At 35.5% G+C, this 23814-nt stretch overlaps 2 protein-coding genes across 2 annotated transcripts; one reads left to right on the top strand and one right to left on the bottom strand.

The window, feature by feature from the left end:
* Nucleotides 1–779: 779 nt before the first annotated feature.
* LOC144442292 (signal peptidase complex subunit 2-like) lies at nt 780–8616 on the bottom strand. Its single transcript, XM_078131601.1, has 5 exons — nt 8577–8616; nt 6534–6617; nt 3245–3405; nt 2498–2632; nt 780–1886 (listed from the first exon to the last, which is right to left on the bottom strand). Exons 1-5 carry the CDS (start codon nt 8613–8615, stop codon nt 1700–1702), a joined length of 606 nt encoding a protein of 201 aa, XP_077987727.1. The 5' UTR covers nt 8616; the 3' UTR covers nt 780–1699.
* A 298-nt stretch (nt 8617–8914) lies between these two features.
* LOC144442308 (intraflagellar transport protein 81 homolog) lies at nt 8915–21347 on the top strand. The gene is made up of 14 exons (XM_078131621.1): nt 8915–8974; nt 9436–9615; nt 10454–10548; nt 10983–11163; nt 12038–12193; nt 13421–13531; nt 13708–13792; nt 15062–15225; nt 15985–16227; nt 17340–17489; nt 18332–18460; nt 19152–19328; nt 19777–19980; nt 20532–21347. The coding sequence occupies exons 2-14, from the start codon at nt 9472–9474 to the stop codon at nt 20715–20717; spliced, it is 2025 nt and encodes a 674-aa protein (XP_077987747.1). The 5' UTR covers nt 8915–8974; nt 9436–9471; the 3' UTR covers nt 20718–21347.
* The last annotated feature ends 2467 nt before the right edge of the window (nt 21348–23814 follow it).

The raw sequence follows: 23814 nt of genomic DNA, 5'->3' as shown, positions 1-23814 counted from the left end.
ACAGACTACACCAAGACAAGTCTCTGGGCTGTACCTCACAGACTACACCAAGACAAGTCTCTGGGCTGTACCTCACAGACTACACCAAGACAAGTCTCTGGGCTGTTCCTCACAGACTACACCAAGACAAGTCTCTGTGCTGTACCTCACAGACTACACCAAAACAAGTCACTGGGCTGTACCTCACAGACTATACCAAGACAAGTCACTGGGCTGTTCCTCACAGACTACACCAAGACAAGTCTCTGGGCTGTACCTCACAGACTACACCAAGACAAGTCTCTGGGCTGTACCTCACAGACTATACCAAGACAAGTGTCTGGGCTGTACCTCACAGACTACACCAAGACAAGTATCTGGGCTGTACCTCACAGACTACACCAAGACAAGTCACTGGGCTGTACCTCACAGACTATACCAAGACAAGTCACTGGGCTGTTCCTCACAGACTACACCAAGACAAGTCTCTGGGCTGTTCCTCACAGACTACACCAAGACAAGTCTCTGGGCTGTTCCTCACAGACTACACCAAGACAAGTCTTTGGGCTGTACCTCACAGACTACACCAAGACAAGTCTCTGGTCTGTTCCTCACAGACTACACCACGACAAGTCTCTGGGCTGTACCTCACAGACTACACCAAGACAAGTCTCTGGTCTGTTCCTCACAGACTACACCATGACAAGTCTCTGGGCTGTACCTCACAGACTACACCAAGACAAGTCTCTGGGCTGTACCTCACAGACTACACCAAGACAAGTCTCAGGGCTGTACCTCACAGACTACACCAAGACAGGTCTCTGGGCTGTACCTCACAGACTACACCAAGACAAGTCTCTGGGCTGTACCTCACAGACTACACCAAGACAAGTCTCTGGGCTGTACCTCACAGACTACACCAAGACAAGTCTCTGGGCTGTACCTCACAGTCTACACCAAGACAGGTCTCTGGGCTGTACCTCACAGACTACACCAAGACAAGTCACTGAGCTAGAAGAGTACACACCCCAGTTCAGCATCAGTAACTATACTCTACTAGCTATGACTTCCATGAAACATATACTCTGCTTAAAAAATTAAGCTAAATGACAGATATTGTGACATGAAATGTTACTATTTTTATTGTAGTTTTTCATCAACAAATCCTGTTCATTATCACCAACACTCAGTGTTCATTGTCCTTTAAGCTCATCAAAATTAATCTCATAAATCTCTAACTATTTTTTCTCTGGGGGCAAGTTCTCAGAACCGTAAGTAATTTTACATTATGCCTGCTATGTGTATATTTTGAAATAAATCTTGTGTAATATACTAATATACATGTAGTATTGTTCAACTTTGGTCTACTATCAGCAGAGGTCTTGAAGATAAGGTGCCACCACTATCAGACACATAATCACAAAAACTGTATGCATAGAGGGTTTTTTTTTTTTAGCAACAAGGTATTGTTGTAGTTATTCTCATTCCAACATCTGTTTTTGTAAGTATGAAAGGACAATACAATTCTGTGCCTAATAATGGTGTAACTTTTTCTTAATCCTAGCTTTCTGACATGTTTGACATATCTTCGGGATCACTACACAGGGAGTTCCTTACATGACACTACACCAATAACTAACGGTAAAAGTTAAGACAAGAATTAAAGCAAGAAAGAAATCTCTTAATACATAAGATCTGACAAAAAAAAATGGTAAAGATTTCACTTTTCTTTCTTCTCCATTGTAATACTGTCATGCAAGTTTTTAATTTCTGGTTCGTATATGTCTGCGAGGAGTGTTCCGTTTTCATCGTACCACGTCCCAATAGATTTCTTTAAGCTCGCTTGCCGAACTTCTTGTGATGTTCCGTTAGTATAGGTTAACGTGAGATTATAGATATGATCAAATCTGTTGTGGAAAGAAATGAAGAATTTATCAGGACTGTTATAAGTACCCGTTTGAGGGGAGGGGGAAGTTTGGGAATGTGGCTGGAGAAGGACTAAAAAAAAGGACAAGTGAAAGCAGCACAAGTTAAACATTTCATCTTTATAATTCAGGGATGACTACTAAGTTGATTGAACTATACTAGTATAACGTTGAAGTCATAAATGACTGCCTAACAGACTAAATACAGCCTTACATGGAGGTCATTCATTGGTTAGTATTTTGAAATTTGCCAACTTCCAAAAATACTAACCAATAATTTATGATGTCATAGTAAATTCAGATTGAACAGTAAATGACCATGAAGGGGTAAGCTCCTGTAGGAATAACTTGTAGGGAAGAAGCTAGTTTTAAAAGTAGCCAGTAAAATGTGAACAGCAGGTAGTAATATCTAGGAATGAGACTCAGAAATGTACCCAATGATGGAAATATACTGGTTGAAATAAAGAATTTTTAAACAAATTGCTGAAAAAGTAGCCGGCAAAACGCTACAGAGTAGTCGGTTGTTTTTCACTGCCTACCAGCCCTTATCTACATCCCTGATTTATAGTATATCACGGAAACGTTTATCTTACCTTTTCATGGAAGAAGATAGTGTATACACATCATCCGGATCTACTCCTGTTGGATCTTTGTGGTGTGCTACAAGGAAGATATTCTTTTCCTGGAAAGTTGTGTATGCCGTTAAAACACCCATCATGATGAAATATGTGAGAAAATTAAGGAATATGACAACATTTCAGGAGCTGTTTTTAACACAGTGATACATCATTTAGGGCTGAGGTTGGGTACATACCCATTTCTTCACAAATACACAAACGTTTTACTATCAAACTAGCCCGCAAGACATATTTAAATGATAAATTCAGACTCAAACATATTTGATTTTTGATATTTTAAGCTTTACTGTTGAAATGTCTGTCAGGTACATTGTACAAATGTACATCATTACATGGCGCCCTCACACATCAGTCAGCTCCTTTTAAGTGAGGGTGGCGTGACACGATGTCCTGACATTCTACTTTGCCATGATTTTGTTTTTGTTCATCTTGACTTGTGTTAATCATCAGTAATATTATACTGGAATTATAATTCAACAACTTATTAAATTACTATAAACTAAATGTAACAAAAATGTAAAATTTACTGCACAACTTGAAATCGACATCATTGCTTTTTACACTGATTTGAACCAGTAAACATAGAGCTGTACAGTAGTACACAAGGAACAGTCAACTTATAAAACAAAAACTCAGCAAATATTGAAATTCAGATAATTTTGAAATAAAGTAAACTTGGTGACTTGACATTTGAAAGGATATGAGACAACACATATAATGAGAATGGGTCTGGATTCTGGAAATGGATGCAAGTAATCATAAATAAGTGCTGTTATAGCAAACATACACGATATTGTACATATTGCTAGTCGGATATCCATCAAACCATGATTCTCTTTGTAGCCATAACTTTCACACAGCACCTGAAATTGAAATAAGTAAATTTACTTTAGTCATTTTTTTATTTTACACCCATGTAGATCACATACACATACATGTACAGCCTGTTTCACATTAGTGTAATATCACACACACATACATGTACAGCCTGTTTCACATTAGTGTAATATCACACACACATACATATACATCCTGTTTCACATTAGTGTAATATCACACACACATACATATACAGCCTGTTTCACATTAGTGTAATATCACACACACATACATATACATCCTGTTTCACATTAGTGTAATATCACACACACACACACACACACACACACATGTACAGCCTGTTTCATATTAGTGTTATATCACAAACACATACATATACATATACATGTACAGCCCCTTTCATGTTTCAATGGTTCTGTTTGATACAACCACACAGAAACCAAAAGAAGATGCACATTCTACACTTTAAGATTGCAAGATCATTATTTCTTGCTACATTTAGTCTGAATAAAATAAACATACCATAACATGACACAGACACGCAGGCACCAATGTATTGATGTCTACATGGTGGCACATTAGTTCATTTCATTTAGAGAAAATGTAACTAGAAACCTGTCCATTCAATCTTTTTATCTTTTTGAAGTGTAAGGTGTGCAGTTTCTTTCTGGTTTCTGCGAAGTTGCATCAAACAGAGCCATTGAACACTGGCATAAAACAGGCTGTAATAACTAATGCAAGAATACGAAAATGTACAAGCTATCGCACAATGATATATCTATATCTATAGCTTTCTGACAGTACCTGTGATTGAAATAAATTCATAAATTTATTACACCCATTTCACTCTAATTCAAAATATGCTCAAACACATAATTTCAGGTTCACATCTTTCGCACATTTCATTTTTTCAAGTTTTACTGTATTCTATCATACCCACACAGTTTGTAAAAGAGTGAACAAGCTTATTGATTTAATCCAATTTTATTTTGATTACTTGTATTTTACCAAGATCTAATTTTGAAACGTGATATACTTTAATTTTTGGAACCATTTTGATTTTTGGTACAAATTCACAAAATAAATCTGAAGATGATGGCAATGCTGACCAATGACCCAAGTCCTGCAGTAGTTAAGTAAACTATGCAAATTCTGCCAGGGTCACTTGCTCAGTTAAAATAACATATATAACAATTGGTACACATTGACAACTACAGGTTTCTCAAGATCAAATTTCACTGAAACTGTTTCCAGAGAGTTAAAATCAATGAAATGTCAGACTTCAAATCTTTGTGACATTACAGGCTGATAATGCTTTCACATCATCCAAAATCTGATTAATAATGCTGTTTCATCAAATTTGTACAAAGTGTCATTTAATGTAATTTTAGGTGTTTCCTTTGATCTTGTATTGTGACTGTAGTTTTTGTCAATTGTCTGTTATTTCTATGTTGTATATTTGTTTTGGGGTCTATGTTTTTACACAACAATTATGTATAACAGACTTTAAATGTCTGTAACATATATAGGTGTTTGTCACCTGTGTGGACTGCCTGACTAATGTCAACGTCAAATAAATAACATAAAATAAAATATTCAATTTTCATCAAACTTTGATGGATGGAACACAACCCAGACAGTTTTATTTATATCAAGCAAAGCAAGGGTCATTTCTGATGTTGTGGAACCAAATTTATTACTCAGGTTGTCTCAAGTATATGTTTGCATTTCTAAGGTCATCATGATATTGAGTTGCTCTAAAGTCAATCATTGCACAAATTACTTGAATCAAAGATAATCTATACAAGTCTCTACAGGTGAAACAACAGATTGTCTATGAATTACTAAAACAAACACTTTATTCTAGCGTAGACCCTACATGCTACACGTGAAGGGTCTATGAATATAACTGCATTTCAAATGTCTGACAAAATAAAATGTATTCATTTAGCAATTTCAATTGCAAGGGCTATACATGCTATGAGGCAACATTACAACCAGGATAAAGGACTGCCTTGACAACCCTCCTGGGAAGTAATTTACTTGCAGACAATTTCACACTATGCATATATGCTGATTACACCTTCACTGGCAAATCAACTTGGTTTCCATGGCAATCAGAAAATTAATATAAGACAACTTGCTGAGCTGACAGGCATGTTACATAATAGTGCCTGGAGATCTAAGTGAAGTGTAAAGGCCTTGCAGTTGGACATGTACATGTATTGATTGTCTGTGTCTGCTTAAAGAGTCTTGTGTAAGGAGATTCACAAATGTGCCCTCCAACTTCTAAGCCAATTTGATGCACAACTGATGCACACAATTTCTAGTGACCCATCAAAATTTGGTGTTCCCCTATCCCTTACTGTGTGGTGACTCACAAGAAATGCCAGTTTTCTCATTTTGACTCACAATGAAATTTGGCTATCATTACAGGGCAGACTCTACTCATAACATACATGTACATGCATGATGTAATTTCTCCCTGATATTACACTGTCAAGTCTGTCATGAACTAAATTCCACATATTTTTCCAAGGAAAATACAAGTGACCTAAGGGGGACTTTGTCACTGTCACCGAGTCACTAAACTTGTAGTGACAAAACCCTGAGTCATGAGTATTTTCCGACTGAATGAAGAAAAATATTGGATATTAAATTTTGAATGTTTTGACTCGTATTTTGAACACATCAGGAAGCAGTGAAGTAGACACATTTTGTCACTACGTAGAACGACCAGAGTATATATTCCATACTTTTTTTGTTCAATTTGGCTTGTGCATGGTATTAATGTGCACTACATTACTCATTAGTATTTTGTTGTGAGTCAAAACTGCAAAACTTTATTTTCTTGTGTGTTGTCACATAGTTTGGTGTTTCACAATAAATTACTGTAGCTGAGACACATTATAGACCAGTTGGTGGAGGGTCTACGCTCTATGGGTACACACTGATCAACCCTAGCTTTCTTTTTTCAAGTGACAAAAGCGTTTCCAGAACATTTGACATAAAAACATGTATTTTCGATATTCACAAAACAGCTGTCAAGAGTTTCATCTTTCGAATAGCAAATGCATTTGCATAACTTCTGACATAAATTATGAAAAGAATTCACTGCAAATTTGAGTTAAGACTGACTGACAAGTTTTACCTTTTTAGCGGCATCATCTAGTGTATTCTTGACTGCAGATCCATCCCATTTATCTATCTTGATTGGTTTTCCATCCAGAGACCACTGCAAATAAAGTCATTTCCATGTTACAGATAGCCATGTAAGTTGTGGAGAAGCCCTACAGTATACAAACATGTAGCTGCAATAACTGTAGCATTTGATGTGATTTTGAGGGTTTTTTCATTTGGAAGTTTAACCCGAATCAAACGCTACAATTCCTCTAACGCAAACGCAAATAGACTAGACCTCATTGAAAACGTGAGTGAGGTGTCAGTGTACCGCCCATTTCAAAATGCTGCATGTCTTGCTATATTTGCCGATTTTGACGGAATTGGGCGTTAGGAAATGACCGATATTTTGCCAGGTAAGGTGTAATTTAGCAGAAAAATCCGCCCAACTTTGCGATTCAGATCTGAATCGGTTCCGTCTATTTGCGTTTGTGTAAGAGGAATTGTAGCGTTTGATTCGGGTTAAACTTCAGAACGAAAAAAGGCACAAAACAGACGAAAAAAAACTCAAAATCACGTCAAACGCTACAATTATTGCAGCTAACAAACATGAGGCAGAAAGGTACTGCTACAATGAACAAGATTCTCAATAAACTGATGTCTATAAATAATTAATATAAATGTCATGAGCATGAAAACTGTCAAAGTTGAGACATAAGTAATTGCTTATAAAGTTTCATGTGCTTTTTTTACAGTTTCAGTTTCTTTCTGCTTCTGTCAATATTTACTATTTTGAGTGAAGGTCAAGCTAACACTTAATGCCAGCCATCAATCTGTGTTGACAAACTGAATATCACTTCAGTAATTGGAGACACTGGATTGATTTACTCATATGTTTTTCACATCACTTCTCCTTGACCCAACCAATCCCCCAGAGCTTAAATAGTCCAAGCGGAGATATAGAAGAACTGCTGATGTAGACTAGTGTCGAAATACAATGTCATTGCATATGAAACTACATCATAAATGCCATATAAATGTTCAAATTAATTACATATAAATTATAACCAGTGTTGAAAAAAATGCTCTTTTCTTGATCCAAAGTATAAATGGGAGAAACAATTCAAACAGAATGAAAAGATCTTTCAAACTACTTTACAGAGAGCCTCACCACTGCACTACTCACTTTGGTTTATAGATTGATCATTGATGATGCAATCCTAAATTATACACATAGCACTATTAAGAGTGTGTTTTGTATTAAACATTTAAATAACAGAAGCAAACGGACGACTTTTAGTCTTTTGCATAATGGAGGTAGAATTAGAATGATGTACTGTTACATTTATATACATACTACAATGGATGTACACAACTGTAACGGTTTCGCTCCGTCTGGGTCCTCCACTTTGTTTTTCTTTGCAAACCCCGTAAGAAAATAAAAAGTAAAACGAACAATGTGAGTCTCACTAACAATAACATTCATGCTAATAGTAAGACACCAGGCATGTAACAACAGAAGTGAATTTATGCACGAAGCCTCAAGGTCAATTCAACACTTCGTGGTAAACAGCCATCTGGTCTGATTTACGGAATACACTTCCCTAAATTTATGTCTGCAGCACTACGTGTCACCGTGACATAATCTTCGTTGCGACATTTATTGAGTTACCCCCAAAAATCACGAAACCATCGACAATTTACACTAGTCAATAGAAAGTCTGGGTATGTACTATGCTGAGTATAGTTGGAATGTGTCTGATGGGAAGAATAACACGTATATCAACGAAAAAAATGATGAAAGGTAGCCATTTGCGATTTAATTCGATAGCGATGATTCATCCCCAGTCAAAGTTGTTTTCTTCATCTTCTATGAGTCCATGTGTTTCCCATTCGCTCCGTTTTCAACGGGTTGGCGAGGATGATGCCGCCAGCTGCCGAGAGAAATCGGCATTTTCCAATAACTGCAGGGTAGATTACGATATCGCATTTCATTGTCATTGACAATCGTGTACAGTTTGAAAAAATTAACAGGAGGAGAAACACATTTTCAATCAAGAAAGCCAGATTTTACCTTGCTCAGCACACCGTTGTCTTTCTTGTTGGCGGACATTTTCACCGGAAGTACACGTTGGAAGGCCAGTTTGAACCCTTCGGTTGCTCGAAATTTGTGAAATGGACGCCTTTTATGTGAACTCGAAATACATTACTTTTCCTGGGTTATATAATCTGAACCATTAATTTTCAACTGTCGTCATTTCATTTTAGAAAATTGAGTAACGCACTATGCATTTTTTTTGCATTTAAAATCATAAAAAAGTGACATACAAAAATAGTATTATTGTTTCTGCCAGACCCTTTAAGTGCCCAGTTCTCAATGCATCCGGGTACTGAAATTCTTCAGCACCTTGGTGAAAACCGAAGCCACAGCGACCGGTTAATGCATGCCCATAGCAGATTTTACAGAATTAGGTGCGTATTTAGGAATATTCAAAACAATTTTCCAACTTTATCTATTTCTAACATTATTTTGAATGTCCTGCTCGTATGTGATTATTGTATGTGGTGTAAAGAGAGTGCAAAACATAAAAAATCAACCGATGTGTTGACGATGGACCATTGATAATGATGGGAATTATGGTTATGACAGTTGCCCAGGGAACAAACCTAGTAGACGGTCACAATGAATTGAATGTGTTTATTTTTTACTTTTTAATCACGGCGTTATTATTATTTTGACACGATACATTATCATGATTATATGTTAAGAGTTTACCTGAATCTCGATTAATTTTACAAATACAGGTGTAGAACTGTTGACAGGTGACAGACATGTCATTGAAAATTTCTATACATCATTTTCAGTTCAGAAAGATCAGTTTGTTTAGAACGAAAATGTATCATGTCTACGTTTGATATTTGTTCTTAACCAGGTATATTTAGTTTGGGGCAAGACCCAGGCAGCCACCATGAGTGAACAACTGAAGTACATCGTTAGCCAGCTCAACAAACCGCCTTTCAACAAGAGTTATAATTTGATTAGTTTTGATGCATTGGAAGGAAATCAGCTACTTCAGAATCTCAACGATGTGTTCTCAGAAATCAATCCCCAGGTTAGTACAGAAATATGTTTACATTTTCTATTAGCTGCAATAATTGTATCATTAGTTTTGATTTTGAGGATTTTGTTGTTGATTTGTTTCTTTTCGTTTTTGAACTGTTTCTCAGAGTGATACTGATAGAAAGCTTCAAACAAAATATATAATTTTGTTTTCGAATTGTTTTTCGTTCAACTTCCATGGTTTTAACCTCAAAACTAAGTTACTTTTGAGTGTAAACCCTGAAATGATAAAAGCTTATGTAAAACCTAGCATTACAGCTAAGTTGCTATAAAATTGAATTTATCAGTTGGAATGTAGAGCACATTTTTTTACTCACATTTAAGCCAGCTACAGTGTATTTGTACATTGTGCCATTGTGCCTTTACCATGCCACATATGAAATGAATTTCAAAGATCCCAGCTGACAATAATATCGATACTTTCTTTTCTCATCCCCAGCAATGTATGATGTATACATCCGTTTTGGTTCATTCATCACCAAATAATTCTAAAATAATCTAACTTTCCCCATCAAGATGATCAAAGAAATAATTTTTGTTTTCAAGGTTTTGGAATGAAGTTATCAAATCAGTAGAAAGACTGGTTCATTTTTTTGTCAATGTCAACTTACCAACAGTACAATGATAGTTTTGAATTGTAGTAGCTTGGTTTGTTGAGAAAACTATTAGCAGTCCAACTATGGGTGCATGACAAAAAAAATTCAAAGCTGGGACTTGACATGAGTATAACGTAATGATTTAGTTCAAGGAGACAAGGCCAAGATTTGATAAAAAAATTAGTGTTTATTTAAAGTACCCAATGTTTGAATTGTATTTTGTTTCTACTTTAGAATAAAATGGATATTAGGGAAGAAGAACCAGATCAAACAGCTGTACGTATGATGCGTAACTTGAGTGTTTTGAAGTACACACCCAAAGAAGATCCGTAAGTAAAGATTTCAGCAAGGAATAGAGTTGTAGGGATTGAGAGAGAATAGTTCCCTTTAAGCCATGTGCCCACTAATAATAGTCACATTTTGTTGTTGTGTGTCAAAATGATAAAAACTGTCATTTATTGTGAGTTACCACATAGTTTGATATAGGGGAACACCAAATTTTGGTGCGTCACGTAAGAAATGATGTGTGTCAGAGGCGCATCAAATTGGTTTAGAGATAGGGGAACATCAAATTTTTGTATGTCACGTAAGAAATTATGTGTGTCAGTGGTGCATCAAATTGGTTTAGATGCAATGATCTAACCTATCCACAAAGACCAAACAAGCCAACAAATAAATAAAAATCATGTGCTGATGGAGAAATCAAGTATTTGTGTTTTGAGAAATTTCACATTTGTATCGATGTAATATTTACCATCCACAGGAGTACTTTCAGACAAGGACTGGTTACAGGTGATAAATTAGTTGTACATCCTATCCTGAAATGGTTACTTGAAAGAATACCAGATCTTAAGAAACGTGCCTACCTAGCCAAGTATTTGGTGAAAGTAGAGATCCCAGAAGAGTTTATGGCAGAAGGTGTTGTAGCAGAAGTGTATGAACAGGTAAACATTTATCAAAGTCTACTGTTTCAAGTACCCTCAGTTAGTTAAATATTTTCAAAACAGTCTAAATTTTTAGGCATGGCAAGGCATATTGTTACCAGTTTGATGGTTCAAATAATTAAAGGTTAGGGAGCCCTACTGTAAAATGTACACTGTAGCATAAAACCTTTATAGTTATAATACATAATTATATTTCAAACTTTCTTTAAAGTTGGCGTCTTTAGCATTGATGTTATAAACTTCTGTTTAGATAATCTCAAAAGTTAAAGTGGCCATATGGATGAGAATTAAGGTTATTTATTTTGGATTTTAATTTATAAAACAATTATGCTTCCTACTTGAACATTAAATATGAAATAAGATATGACAAATCCTTGTTGCAATAAATTGCAAAAGATTATTAAATGTGTAAAAATCTTCGTCATTGTACGTACAATAACAAACTTTTTACACAGTTTTTTTTTTAGCTTTTTTGTACTGTATTGAGTTACAAACAGGCATGACCAATGAAGTATTTCTACTATGATGAAATAGTTTTATAAATTAAAAATCCAAAATAAATACTTAATCCTCATCCATATGGCCAATTTAAAGTACTATGTCAATTGTATTAGCAACCATAGAGGGAGACATACAGATTACTTAAAAGGGTAATGATTGCCTAAACATAGCAAAATAGAAAATGTAAGAAATATATCAAATCTTATAATTTGTGTTGTTATTTACATAGTTAATTCTCCATTGTTATTATTTACATAGTTAATTCTTCATTGTTGTTATTTACATAGTTAATTCTTCATTGTTGTTATTTACATAGTTAATTCTTCATTGTTGTTATTTACATAGTTAATTCTTCATTGTTGTTATTTTGCAGTATGAGGGTTTAGTTGATGCATTTAAGATTTTACACAAAGAAGGTGAAAGACTACGAAACTCTACATTCTCAACGGCTGAGATCAGAAAAGACATCACACAGATGGAAGAAGAAAAAGAACAGTTGGTGAAAAGAATAGAGAGACTCAAGAAAAAGGTAAATATTAAAAGCAGAGCTGGACACCAATGTTGTTGTCATTAGCACCTTGACATCCTAATTTGAATAATTAAGAGTAATGAATAATAACACCTTTTCAATACAAGTAACGAACAATCCCCAGCCCAATCATGTTTGTCCAAAATTATATATACCATGTATAAATATCAACTTTCTATAACAACACACGCATTCCCAAGACATTCACACATCCACACATACCAAATTTATTATAGAAATCACCAGCTGCTCATTGTTGTCATGGATTTTCACAAAGGAATCGCTATATTGTCCACTGTATGCATTCAAGTTTGACAATAACCACCATGAAGTTAGGGGACCTTTTACACCCTATCTTACCTTTAAAGTCATTTATATCTTGACAAGTATACATACAATAATATAGGTTAATAATACAGATATCAACTCCAACAAATGTTACAATTGTGATTTGAAAAAACAACTGATTAATTTTGTCGTGTGAATGACTAAACTTTTGCAATATTTGGTTGACTCATACAACCTAAGCCATTCATTTATAACTATATTATACAAGCGTGAACGTTCATGGTTCATAGTTGCAAATGAAACTTTTCACATCAAAAAATGTTTGGAAATGATTTTGAAATTTCAAGGATGTCCATCTGAATGAATGTTGGATAATGAAGCCCAATTGTATAGACGTAGGTTGATGGAAGCTATACACATCTATCAAAGAAAGCCCTGTCTAAATTCAGAGAAAGCCCAGTCTAAATTCAGAGAAAGCCTGGTCTAAATTCAGAAAAAGCCCAGTCTAAACTAAGATCACTGTTGACTATATCACTTAAACTTGTTTCGTGTGTCTCAACTGAGGTACTAGACTGTTGACAGTCGCTTGTGCCTTTTTTGCTACGTTTTCTCTAAAACTAAAGTCGTTGCTGCGCTTCGATCCGGAGCAATACTACTATAATCGCATACTGATAGTGAGGGCCGCATACTGGCTATCAGAATGTGGTTATAGTCATATTGCTCCGGATCGAAGCGCGGCGACGACTTTACGACAGTCTACTGAGGCACACAATGATACACTATTGTACTACCGGTATACCCTTGGAAAATTTAAGACTAGTGTCCAAATATATTTTACTGTGTGAGAAGCAAATGTTTATGTGTAACAGTATCTTGACTTAGATAAGACATTTAGTCATACATTTCATCCTTGGGTTGTCATATGACTTCTTTGCATAGGTCGAAACAGTGCCAAATCATGAGAGAATGATAGAAATAGCAAGGAGTTACAGAAAAGAGACAGAAAGAGAAACATCAATTGCACAACAGAAATTGGAACAAAGAAACCAGGTAAGGTTTATTTTATATTCTGTACCTCATGTTTTCATCTCTGACAATATTGATCATAATGGCTTTGTTTATATGTGTGTTATGAGTGTATGTTTTTTTATTAATTGAACTGCAATGATATTTTTCACATTTTATGATTTCAATTGATCTCATCGTTATACTTATTTCATCGACAGCTTCTCCATGCAGAACAGCGATACCAAAGAACAGTACACTCTCTTAAAGATCTCAAGCAAACAACAGCTGGGGCATCTGCTGATGGTAAGTTTATCGTTTAGGCCAACAAAATAAAAAGAGTATTGTTTCTGGTCAGGCGCGCATCACTTAAATACCCTCGCGTCGGTCTTTTCTTTGTGTTTGTTTGTCCAGCCCATGCAGTCTGCAGATCAGTGGGAGAAACACAAAAATAACCATCCCTTAATCAGTGAAGACAACTGTAGAGCCAATCATTAACAAGTAAATGACATCAAAAAATGTGATTTTTGGTCAAAAAACTTAAACTCCGAAACTTTTGGTGCAAAATTTGGTGGGAACATTCTTAAGGGGGTGTAAAGTAAGATTTGTTCATGACATGATGATTCCATCAGTGATATGCGAATTAGGGCTAAAAATGTGTCTTTTTTGGTTTAAAATCTATAATTCCAAAACTACTGAGCAGATTGGGCTGAAATTTAATGGGAATGCATCTAGGGATGTATGGACGAAGAAATATTAAACATACAATGATTCCATGAGTAATATGCAAATTAGGTGTAAAAATGTTCATTTTTGGTCAAAAACTTATATCCCAAAAAGTACTTGGTCACTGAGTCTGAAACTTGGCGAGATGTTTCTGAAAGTGTTATTCTGCAGATTTTCTTTCAAAACATTTTGACAAAATTGGCCCTAGCGACCATGACCACGCCCTTAGCAACAACCAAATGGCAGTATATTTTGGTCAAATAACAACATCATCTGGTAGGCAAATGAGTAAACATTCAAAAAATGTATGCTAATACCCTAGCAACCATGACCACGCCCATAGCAACAGACAAAGTCGTGTATTTCACAAAGATAACGGATTAATAGACAATTGAATAAACATTCAAAAAACGTATGTAAATTTGCCTAGCAACAAGACCACGCCCATAGCAACAGCCAAATAATCACATTTATTGCAAAGAAAACGGGGATTAATAGACAATTGAATAAACTTTCAAAAAATGTATGTAAATATGCCTAGCAACAAAACCACGCCCACAGCAACAGCCAAATGATCATGTATATTGCAAAGATAATATCAGGAATTTATACACAAGTGTAAAAAAACATACAGAAATGTATGCAAATATATCTAACAACATGACAACGCCCATAGCAACAGCCAAATGATAGCATATATTATAAAGATAGCAACATGATTGGCAAGGCAACTGGATAGTCATTCACCAAATGAACACTTATTGTTAGCATGGACTAGCATATGGATAAACATTTTTACAAACTGTACAGTTGTGCTTCACTGTCATTGGCGGTATTTTTTATCCCTAGGTTTGATCAAGAAACTAGAAGAAGAAAACAAAGTGAATGCATATCTGTGTCAGGAGAAGTTACCCAAGGAAATTGAAGCCAAACGCAAGACAGTTCAAGATCTACAGAGAGTTGTATCAGAGCCAGCCATGGGGCAATCAGACTTAGATGAACTTGATAGAAAGGTAAGTGAATTCCTCAAATTATATTAAATTTATGTTAATTCTCACTGAAATAAAATATTTGACGTATTTGTATTCATGCTGGCTAACCCTTGAAGTATTAGCTTGAAGTTTAATACCATAGTTTTACTACACTTCCTGTTACTGTTATTCCTATGAGCTTCATGCATGTACATAGTCTGAAAGATCCAGTCATTGGTCTAGTTATGTAACCACTCGCAACGTCGAGTGTAAAGTGGAAACAACGATGAGATCTGTCAGGCTAGCATGTACAATGAGAGATACAAAAGGTGTATTATTATAAGTATGATACCATACTTTATACCGGTATATAAACTCATTCTCACACTCTAGAGCTGTTATTTCTTCCACGACACTGCAAAACTTGACTTATTGAACATTTAGATGTTATTCCTTAATATTTTTCTTGGTTCACCCAAGGAAAATACGAGTGACCTAATGAGTCTAGCGACTTGCAGTGACAACTCTTAGGTGACGAGTATTTTCTGGCTAACTGAAGAAAAATATTTGAGAATAACATAATTATACCAGCTCCAGTAATATCAAAGAAAAATCAGGGAAAGTAATGATAATTTTGAACGTTTTGACTCATACTTCGAACACACCAGAACCAGTGATGTAGACGCATGTTGTCATGGCATAGACGCACGTTGTCGTGACGTAGAACGACCAGAGTATGTATTCCATATTTTTTGTTCACCTTGGCTTATACATAATATAAATAATATTTCATCTCTTCAGATCAAAGCTGTAAATGCGGAAATCAATCAACTGATAGAGAAAAGAATGATGAGAAATGACCCAATAGATGACAAACTGTCATTGTTTAGGCAACAAGCATCAATTATTGCCAGGAAGAAGGAAGTAGCAGCTGAAGGTCTGTCAGAACACAAAGAAGAATTACAGGGATGTCAACGTGAAGTTAGAGAAAAGAGAGAACAGGCCAAGAGTGTGCAGGGTGAAGAAGTCCTTAAAGGAGATGATGTGAGTACAGGTTTTGTTGAACAGTTCTTTAAGACATTGGATTGTACCAGTATGTTAGATTCACCATTTATTTACAGCATGGAAAAAAGTGTCTTTTGCAATAGTACAAACTTGGTCCATAAATTGCATCTTATTATTTAGGGTGAAACTTCAGGCATCAATAAAGAGAAGTTTGTGTTATCATAGTACCACTTCCAAAGCACATTGTACAAAATAATCTTGTTTTTTCCCCACCTTGCTTTTTTTTTTTGTGTACAAACAAACCCCCCTTGTGTACAAACAAATCCCCTTTTTGTATACAAACAAACCCCCTTGTGTACAAACAAATCCCCTTGTGTACAAACAAACCCCCTTGTGTACAAACAAATCCCCTTTTTGTGTACAAACAAACCCCCTTGTGTACAAACAAATCCCCTTGTGTACAAACAAACCCCCTTGTGTACAAACAAATCCCCTTTTTGTGTACAAACCCCCTTGTGTACAAACAAATCCCCTTTTTGTGTACAAACAAACCCCCTTTTTGTGTACAAACAAACCCCCTTGTGTACAAACAAACCCCCTTGTGTACAAACAAACCCCCTTGTGTACAAACAAACCCCCTTGTGTACAAACAAACCCCCTTGTGTACAAACAAACTCCCTTGTGTACAAACAAACCCCCTTGTATACAAACAAACTCCCTTGTGTACAAACAAACCCCCTTGTGTACAAACAAATCCCCTTTTTGTGTACAAACAAACCCCCTTGTGTACAAACAAACCCCCTTGTATACAAACAAACTCCCTTGTGTACAAACAAACCCCCTTGTGTACAAACAAATCCCCTTTTTGTGTACAAACAAACCCCCTTGTGTACAAAAAGATTTGCCTTCTGCATTCTCCCACTCCTCTTGGTGTTCAATATTGTTGGATAATTTTTGTATCTGTCACGTATATTTGTATTTTAAATCTGTATTTGTATTTGTTATATTTTGCAATTGCATGAAAACACATATAATGAATGCATTGCCATTCATAAATAAATAAATAAGTAAGTAAATAAGTAAATAAATAAATAAATAAATCCCCCCTGGTAGAAAGGATTAGCAATGACATAATTTTGTTCCTATTTCAGTTCAAACGCTATGTCAATAAACTAAGAGGTAAAAGTACAGTGTACAAGAAGAAGAGGCAAGAATTAGCTGAACTTAGAGCTGAATATGGTGTACTGTCAAGAAGTGAAGAGATATTGAAACAGAGAGACAACTTGGTATCAAGTAAACTGGTAAGTCAATATGCCATGGTAGAATACAGACAATGCTAGATTCACTAATATGTACATTATTTTTATGTTTGAATGATGCCCCATTGCTGCCGTTTGTTTCTGAATGGCTAAAATCCTTAGGCAAGATTTGAACCATGATTGTGCCTCTGTCAACCCAGCTGTATAATAGGGGACCTGATAGGATAGAGGTTGCAATGTGAATGCTTTAATCCTATGCACTTATAAAGGCTGCAATGGGTTGTATACTCCCCAGGGAGTTGAAGTATAAAGGCCATTGTGCTGCCATTGATCTATGCCAGGGGTAATATTTGTGAGTGCCTTGAGCTCTCAGAAAGAAAGGTGCATTATAATTCGCATTATTATGCAACATGGATCAGTATGACTGAAATGCAGGACGGGAGGAGCACATTTCTATCCTTCTTACCAATTTTAAGTGTCTCCCAATATTGTACTGTTATGTTGCAGTGGATGCCAAATTGTATTTCAATAATAATATTTCCATATGATAATATTCCCATGTATGGTAGGAAACAGTTACGTACATACACTAAAATGAAATTCCTTACAAATTCTGTATTACATATGTTTTCTGTCGTTTCATGGCCACACCTGTGGGGAACCCCAGTAAATTGCTTTGGGAACCCCGGTAACATTTACCGGCTTACCAGTCTTAAAAAAAACACTGTGTAATAAATATGGCATATGTAGGTGTGATAAGTAGATGTAAAACTCTGTTTACTACAGTACCAAGTTTAGTGGCATTTGCATTACAATAATATCCATATCTGAAGAGTTTTTGGTGGAAATAGGCTAAGTAAACGTTGTTCTTTTTGTATACGCAGTCCCAGCTGGAGTCCAAAAAAGGTGTATCTGGTTACCAAGACACACAGGAAGAACTGGAGAAAGTGTCTACCATAAAAAGTGAATTAGATGAAATGAAGGGAAGGACACTGGATGATATGTCGGAAATGGTAGGTAGTGGCTGTAGTAGACACATGATGGTCATTTGACCAATCAGAAATGGCAGGTATTGGTTGTAGTAGTCACATGATGGTTATTCAACCAATCAGAAATGGCAAGTATTGGTTGTAGTAGTCACATGATGGTCATTTGACCAATCAGAAATGGTTGGTATTGGCTGTAGTAGACACATGATGGTCATTCGACCAATCAGAAATTGAAGGTATTGGTTGTAGTAGTCACATGATGGTCATTTGACCAATCAGAAATAGTATCGGTTGTAGTAGTCACATGATGGTCATTTGACCAATCAGAACCGGTAGGTATTGGTTTTAGTAGTCAAATGATGGTCATTTGACCAATCAGAAATGGTAGGTATTGGTTGTAGTAGTCACATGGTGGTCAATCGACCAATCAGAAATGATATATGTGGGTAGGTAGGTAGTAATACTAGTATATTGATTGATTGATGAATAACAGAAAACCTTTTTTTTGTGAGCATGCCAACAGAATATTCAAAATGTTAGCAGACTTGTCATATACTTGATACTTCTCTCTCCTCATCAACTAGTGAATAATTGTGATGGAAACAGTTTTTGGAATTGAATACTGTCCTAATGAACCAGTGTGAACAGGTACCTGAGAACGAAATATCATCATTCAAAGTTTTTAACATATATGTCAACTTGAACCTTTTTGTAGGTGAGAAAATTAACACAGACTATTGCAAACAAGAAGATAGATCTAGCACCTGTTATCAAGGAGTTAAGACCATTACGTCAACGCTGTCAAGAAATCCAACAAGTCTATGATGAAAAGAAATCACAGTATGATACCATGGCCGCTGGATTGGAAAGTAACAGATCTAAAATAGAACAGGTATGCATTTTAGGACACCTTTGATTTACAGGACAAATAAAGATGCCTTGGTGTTTCACTAGCGAGACAAAATATTTTTTACACACAGAGAGACAACTTAACATGTTGATTATCAGTTGAAAAGTAAACAAATAAATCCATTAAAATCATCCAAGTACATATGTAATTTTTTCAGCAGAAATCTGTTTCTACTGCACTGTTAAAGAATAGCATAGTCTGTAAGGTATGCATGAAGGGCGCCCTCATACATCGGTCATGAGAGAGGAGGTCGTTGAGGGCCGGGCAATACAACATATTTTACTGTCTAAGAATAGCAATGCTCTGTCACTTTACAGTGTAATTGGGTGAAGAATCCTGCTGTGTCGCATCTGTTCCAAATTACTGTTCTAAAGTAACTATATTTTGCTGCCCTGATATTAGATTTGTTTTATTACGCTTTGATTGACAGGAAGTACGAGCTTACAGAGAAGAGTGTTCTCAAGAAGAGAGTCGTTATCACTACCTGAATTGTATGATAAAGGTGATTGAATTACAACAACAAAGAGTGACTGATGAAATGAAAGCATATGTATCGTCCGATCCTATGGAGAAAAAGAAAGCTTTCAGAGAACAGTACACCAGAAAAATACAGGAACAAGAAAACCTTGGCAAGGTATGTTGATATACTGTAGTTTATCTTACTGTAAGTTCTGCTTCCTGAACAAGAAAACCTTGGCAAGGTAGGTTGACAAATTGAAGTTTGATATCTTACTCGCAAGTCCTGTTGTGTTTACTGATATACTTGAAAGTGTCATGACATGAAACAAAGAGACACGTTACACTGATGACGTCTGAGTGATTCGGATGAAAGCTACGTAGTCGCTCCAAAAACGGTTTCCTCCTGCACTAACACTGAATTAAAAGAGCCTATAAATGGAACTAGCTGCCGTTGGTTATCCGATGAATAAAATAAAAAAAAAATAAAAAAATAAAAACTGCCCTCTCCACCATTGATATCACCAATCTAATAGATCATGCTCACCTGAACACGAGTGAGATCTAAAGGACGCCACTAACGTTACGCCTGTGTGATGATAATCCTATTTGAATGTTTATACAGTATAGTTGTAGAAGTTGCCAAATTTCACAAAAATTGATATTACATAGCGTGACATACTCCTCAAAGATTTATCTCTAAAAGCTGTTTAAATCTTTGTATTACAGGGTTTGAGAGAGAAACAGAAAGCTGTTCGTGAAAGTCATGGTCCTAGCATGAGACAAATGAAGATGTGGAAAGATTTCCAAACATTAATGGATTGCAAGAAACAATGTTTACTTAAAGACCCTAACCAACAAGACACTAGTACTATGATTAGAGATGATTATGGAGAAGACAGACTTATTTTATAAAGAGCAAACAAGACTAGTTTTACTTCCTACTTACTACAATTTGTTGGATTTACCCAGACTTTGTGGTGATACAGAACAAGCGTAATTACATATGTACCAGTGATTACTTGCATCAGTGCATACACATATTATTGGTGTTTGCTCTGCAGGGCAATACTCAAAACATGATTGACAACCTTTATGCAAATGAGCATACATTGTATATACATACATTACATGTACACAAAATTGAGTGAACCCGTAGTTGTATTTTTGACAAAATTTGTTGTTTTGGATAAACATGTTATAATAACCGAATCCCATGACAAAAGCATCAGTTTGGGTACTCAAGGTATTTGCTCACATCCTTGTGGTGTTTTCTACGTACCATGACTGCAAAGAACTTGTGTAAATATTCAGGATATGCCACACTGGTAGTAAGGAGTTATTGGGTTCTGTCGTAGTCCTCTGACCCAAAATTTTGTGTGGAAGAAGGCTTATACTTAGTGACAGTCACCAAGTAAAAGCCTACCTCCATGTTACTTGTATTTTGTTGATATCCAAAGGAGCAACTGCAATTAAATTCTGAATATCTTGATTTTCATATAAAAACCACTTCATTGGAAGTACACATTGATTGGATATGTTGATGCACTAAAAAAAAAAATAATATATATATATATATATATATATATATATATTTTTTTTTTTTTTTTTTTTTTTATTTTGGGGGGGTCCTGATACTTAGTGGAAAGTATAAAACCATCAGCTAAAACACAATGAATTGTTTGGGTTTCTCTTTATTTTAGGATAAATACTTAAAAAAACTAATCACAGAAAATAATAAACTTCTCCCAATTTGTGTTATCATCTCCAAGAACGGAAACAACCTCTTTGAGCTAGAAAAAAACAACATGAAGAATAATGATCAGTTTGTTTGTTTTTTGAGATGCCAAGAAAGTTTATGACACCAACAAAATCAAACTATTATGATGTACATAATGATAAAAAAAAAAGCTAAGATTATTTAATACTGTTTAGCACAGATACTTCATATCATGAAAGGGTAGTGTTTCCAGTTCCATATACATGATGGACCACGAAATTGCCAAAAATCTGGAAATGTCGCATTCTACTGTGTGACCTTCATGTATTCAAAACTGGAAACGCCACTTTTCATGCAGTGTATACTTCTAGCGGTCTGTTGTATAGTGAACAAAGCTTTACAACAGTTTTCGATTACCTTGTACTGTACATAATATACATCTATCAGCAAAAAAAAAAGAGAATGTTTTGGTTCACAATTTCAAAGGGGCCATGTATAAGTATGTAAATGTTTACCTTTACGTGCAGTCCATTTTGCTCATTGACTTAAACTGTTCAAACTGTAAATATATTTGACAGATATGTTACATACTGTATTTGTAATTTTTGTAGACTTGAATAGCAAAAGTGAAGTTTGAAATAAAATGTAAAAAGATTTCCATGTCTTCTGTCATTGTGTTTGTAGTATGACTTGACAACGTGTAAGGTTGGATATATAGTTTTAAATCTTATACACAGCCAACTTTCTGCAGTCCTGTGGCAGTGTAGGGCTGCAGCAGGACTGAAATTCAGGACTGTATGCACATCTGAAATTCAGGACTGCACACATGTCTGAAAGTGAGTGCTTCTGTGGGACTCAGTGAAATTGAGGAGTGCTGCAGTGTGCAGTAAAATAGGGTGGTGAGTGTACCGGTATGTCAGAAATGTATGCCAAATGTAGCCCACAGCTACCCCACAAGTGTTCTGCTCCATTAAATGAGCTTATACATAAGATAAATAAGTTAGGAATTAGCCAATATATATATTTTTTCTTTACTCCACGTTTAATCAAAGATAGTGCCTAAGTAAAAGATCCCAAATAATTGTGCATATCAGAGAAAATACAGGAACAGATATATACACATATGCCATGTTAAATATATATATATATAGAGAGAGAGAGAGAGAGTTGTCTGATGATCGCACAATGCGTGAAACTCCGAGTTACAACCAAGAAAGAGTTCCAGTACTACCAAAACTATATATATATATATATATATATATATATATATATATATATATATATATATATATATATATATATATATATATATATATATATATATATATATATATATCAACTGACATCTCTTCTGTTGTACCAGTAAATCAATTTATGAATTATTTGTAGGAATACTAATTTTACGGCGATTCGATGAAGCATACTTGATCCAGGAAATTTTGGTCCGGTTTTCCGCCCATAGTTTCTTAATACGAACCGGAAAATTTACAGATTTCACAGAAAGATAAAAAAAAAAAAAAAAAAATCGGCAAGGTCTTTGAGTAATGGTCCAGCCAAGCGGGTGATTTGACCCAGAGAAGTTGACCTGGTTGACTTATTATCTTCTCGTGTTCTTACATGGCAAATAGAAACGCAGGAGTGCAAACACGTATTGAACAAAGTACAAACTAGATGTTCAATTTTGACTGAGAATGAAGAGATCGTATAGATTTATGTTGGCGAATTCTCCAGCAAGATTGCCAACAGATGCGATCTTATAGCCAACACAACTTGCAATGTGAAGCATTAACAGAACGTTGGTCAATATTCAAATTAGCATAGGTCGCTCTGTAACAATTTCTTCAAAGATCTAATTACCAAAAATATGCAAATAACTAATTAAACTAAAAGCTACATCATTGCTATTTTCAAGACATATTCTCGTTGGTAACGCTCATATTTTGGGAAAGAATGGTTCCTGTTTGCCAACTGATACCTATCACACACAAAAAGATATACATGTTCAACCATAACACATTAAAACTTTGATATGACCGACAAATCCAACTCATTTGTCTGAGTCTTCCTACACTACGGTACATATTATGTTCTAACTTTATATGTGTGTGTGTGTGTGTGTGTGTGTGTGTGTGTGTGTGTGTGTGTGTGTGTTGGTTATTTTCCGGTTGAGATATCTTAAAAACCAGGCCACTCTTGTGACTTTTCTATGATTCACAAAGTAACAATTGCAAATGTAAATTCTTCTTGAATGTGGACTCCATGTTCTAATTGACATGCCAAGTATCTAGGCAA

Source organism: Glandiceps talaboti, chromosome 11 (assembly GCF_964340395.1).
Source record: "Glandiceps talaboti chromosome 11, keGlaTala1.1, whole genome shotgun sequence".
NCBI lineage: Eukaryota > Metazoa > Hemichordata > Enteropneusta > Spengelidae > Glandiceps > Glandiceps talaboti.
Note: the sequence above shows the minus strand (reverse complement) of the source record. Positions and strands in the feature narration are given on the sequence as shown.

What these genes read in the sequence shown, in the direction of transcription:
- LOC144442292 (XM_078131601.1), bottom strand. Translation starts at nt 8,615, where the DNA reads ATGTCCGCCAACAAGAAAGACAACGGTGTGCTGAGCAAG. An exon ending in TAGATGATGCCGCTAAAAAG is followed by an intron (nt 3,406 to 6,533) that starts GTAAAACTTGTC and finishes TTTCAATTTCAG; the next exon opens with GTGCTGTGTGAAAGTTATGG. An exon ending in CTATCTTCTTCCATGAAAAG is followed by an intron (nt 1,887 to 2,497) that starts GTAAGATAAACG and finishes TTTCCACAACAG; the next exon opens with ATTTGATCATATCTATAATC.
- LOC144442308 (XM_078131621.1), top strand. Translation starts at nt 9,472, where the DNA reads ATGAGTGAACAACTGAAGTACATCGTTAGCCAGCTCAACAAACCGCCT. An exon ending in TCTCAGAAATCAATCCCCAG is followed by an intron (nt 9,616 to 10,453) that starts GTTAGTACAGAA and finishes TTTCTACTTTAG; the next exon opens with AATAAAATGGATATTAGGGA. An exon ending in TAGAGAGACTCAAGAAAAAG is followed by an intron (nt 12,194 to 13,420) that starts GTAAATATTAAA and finishes TTCTTTGCATAG; the next exon opens with GTCGAAACAGTGCCAAATCA.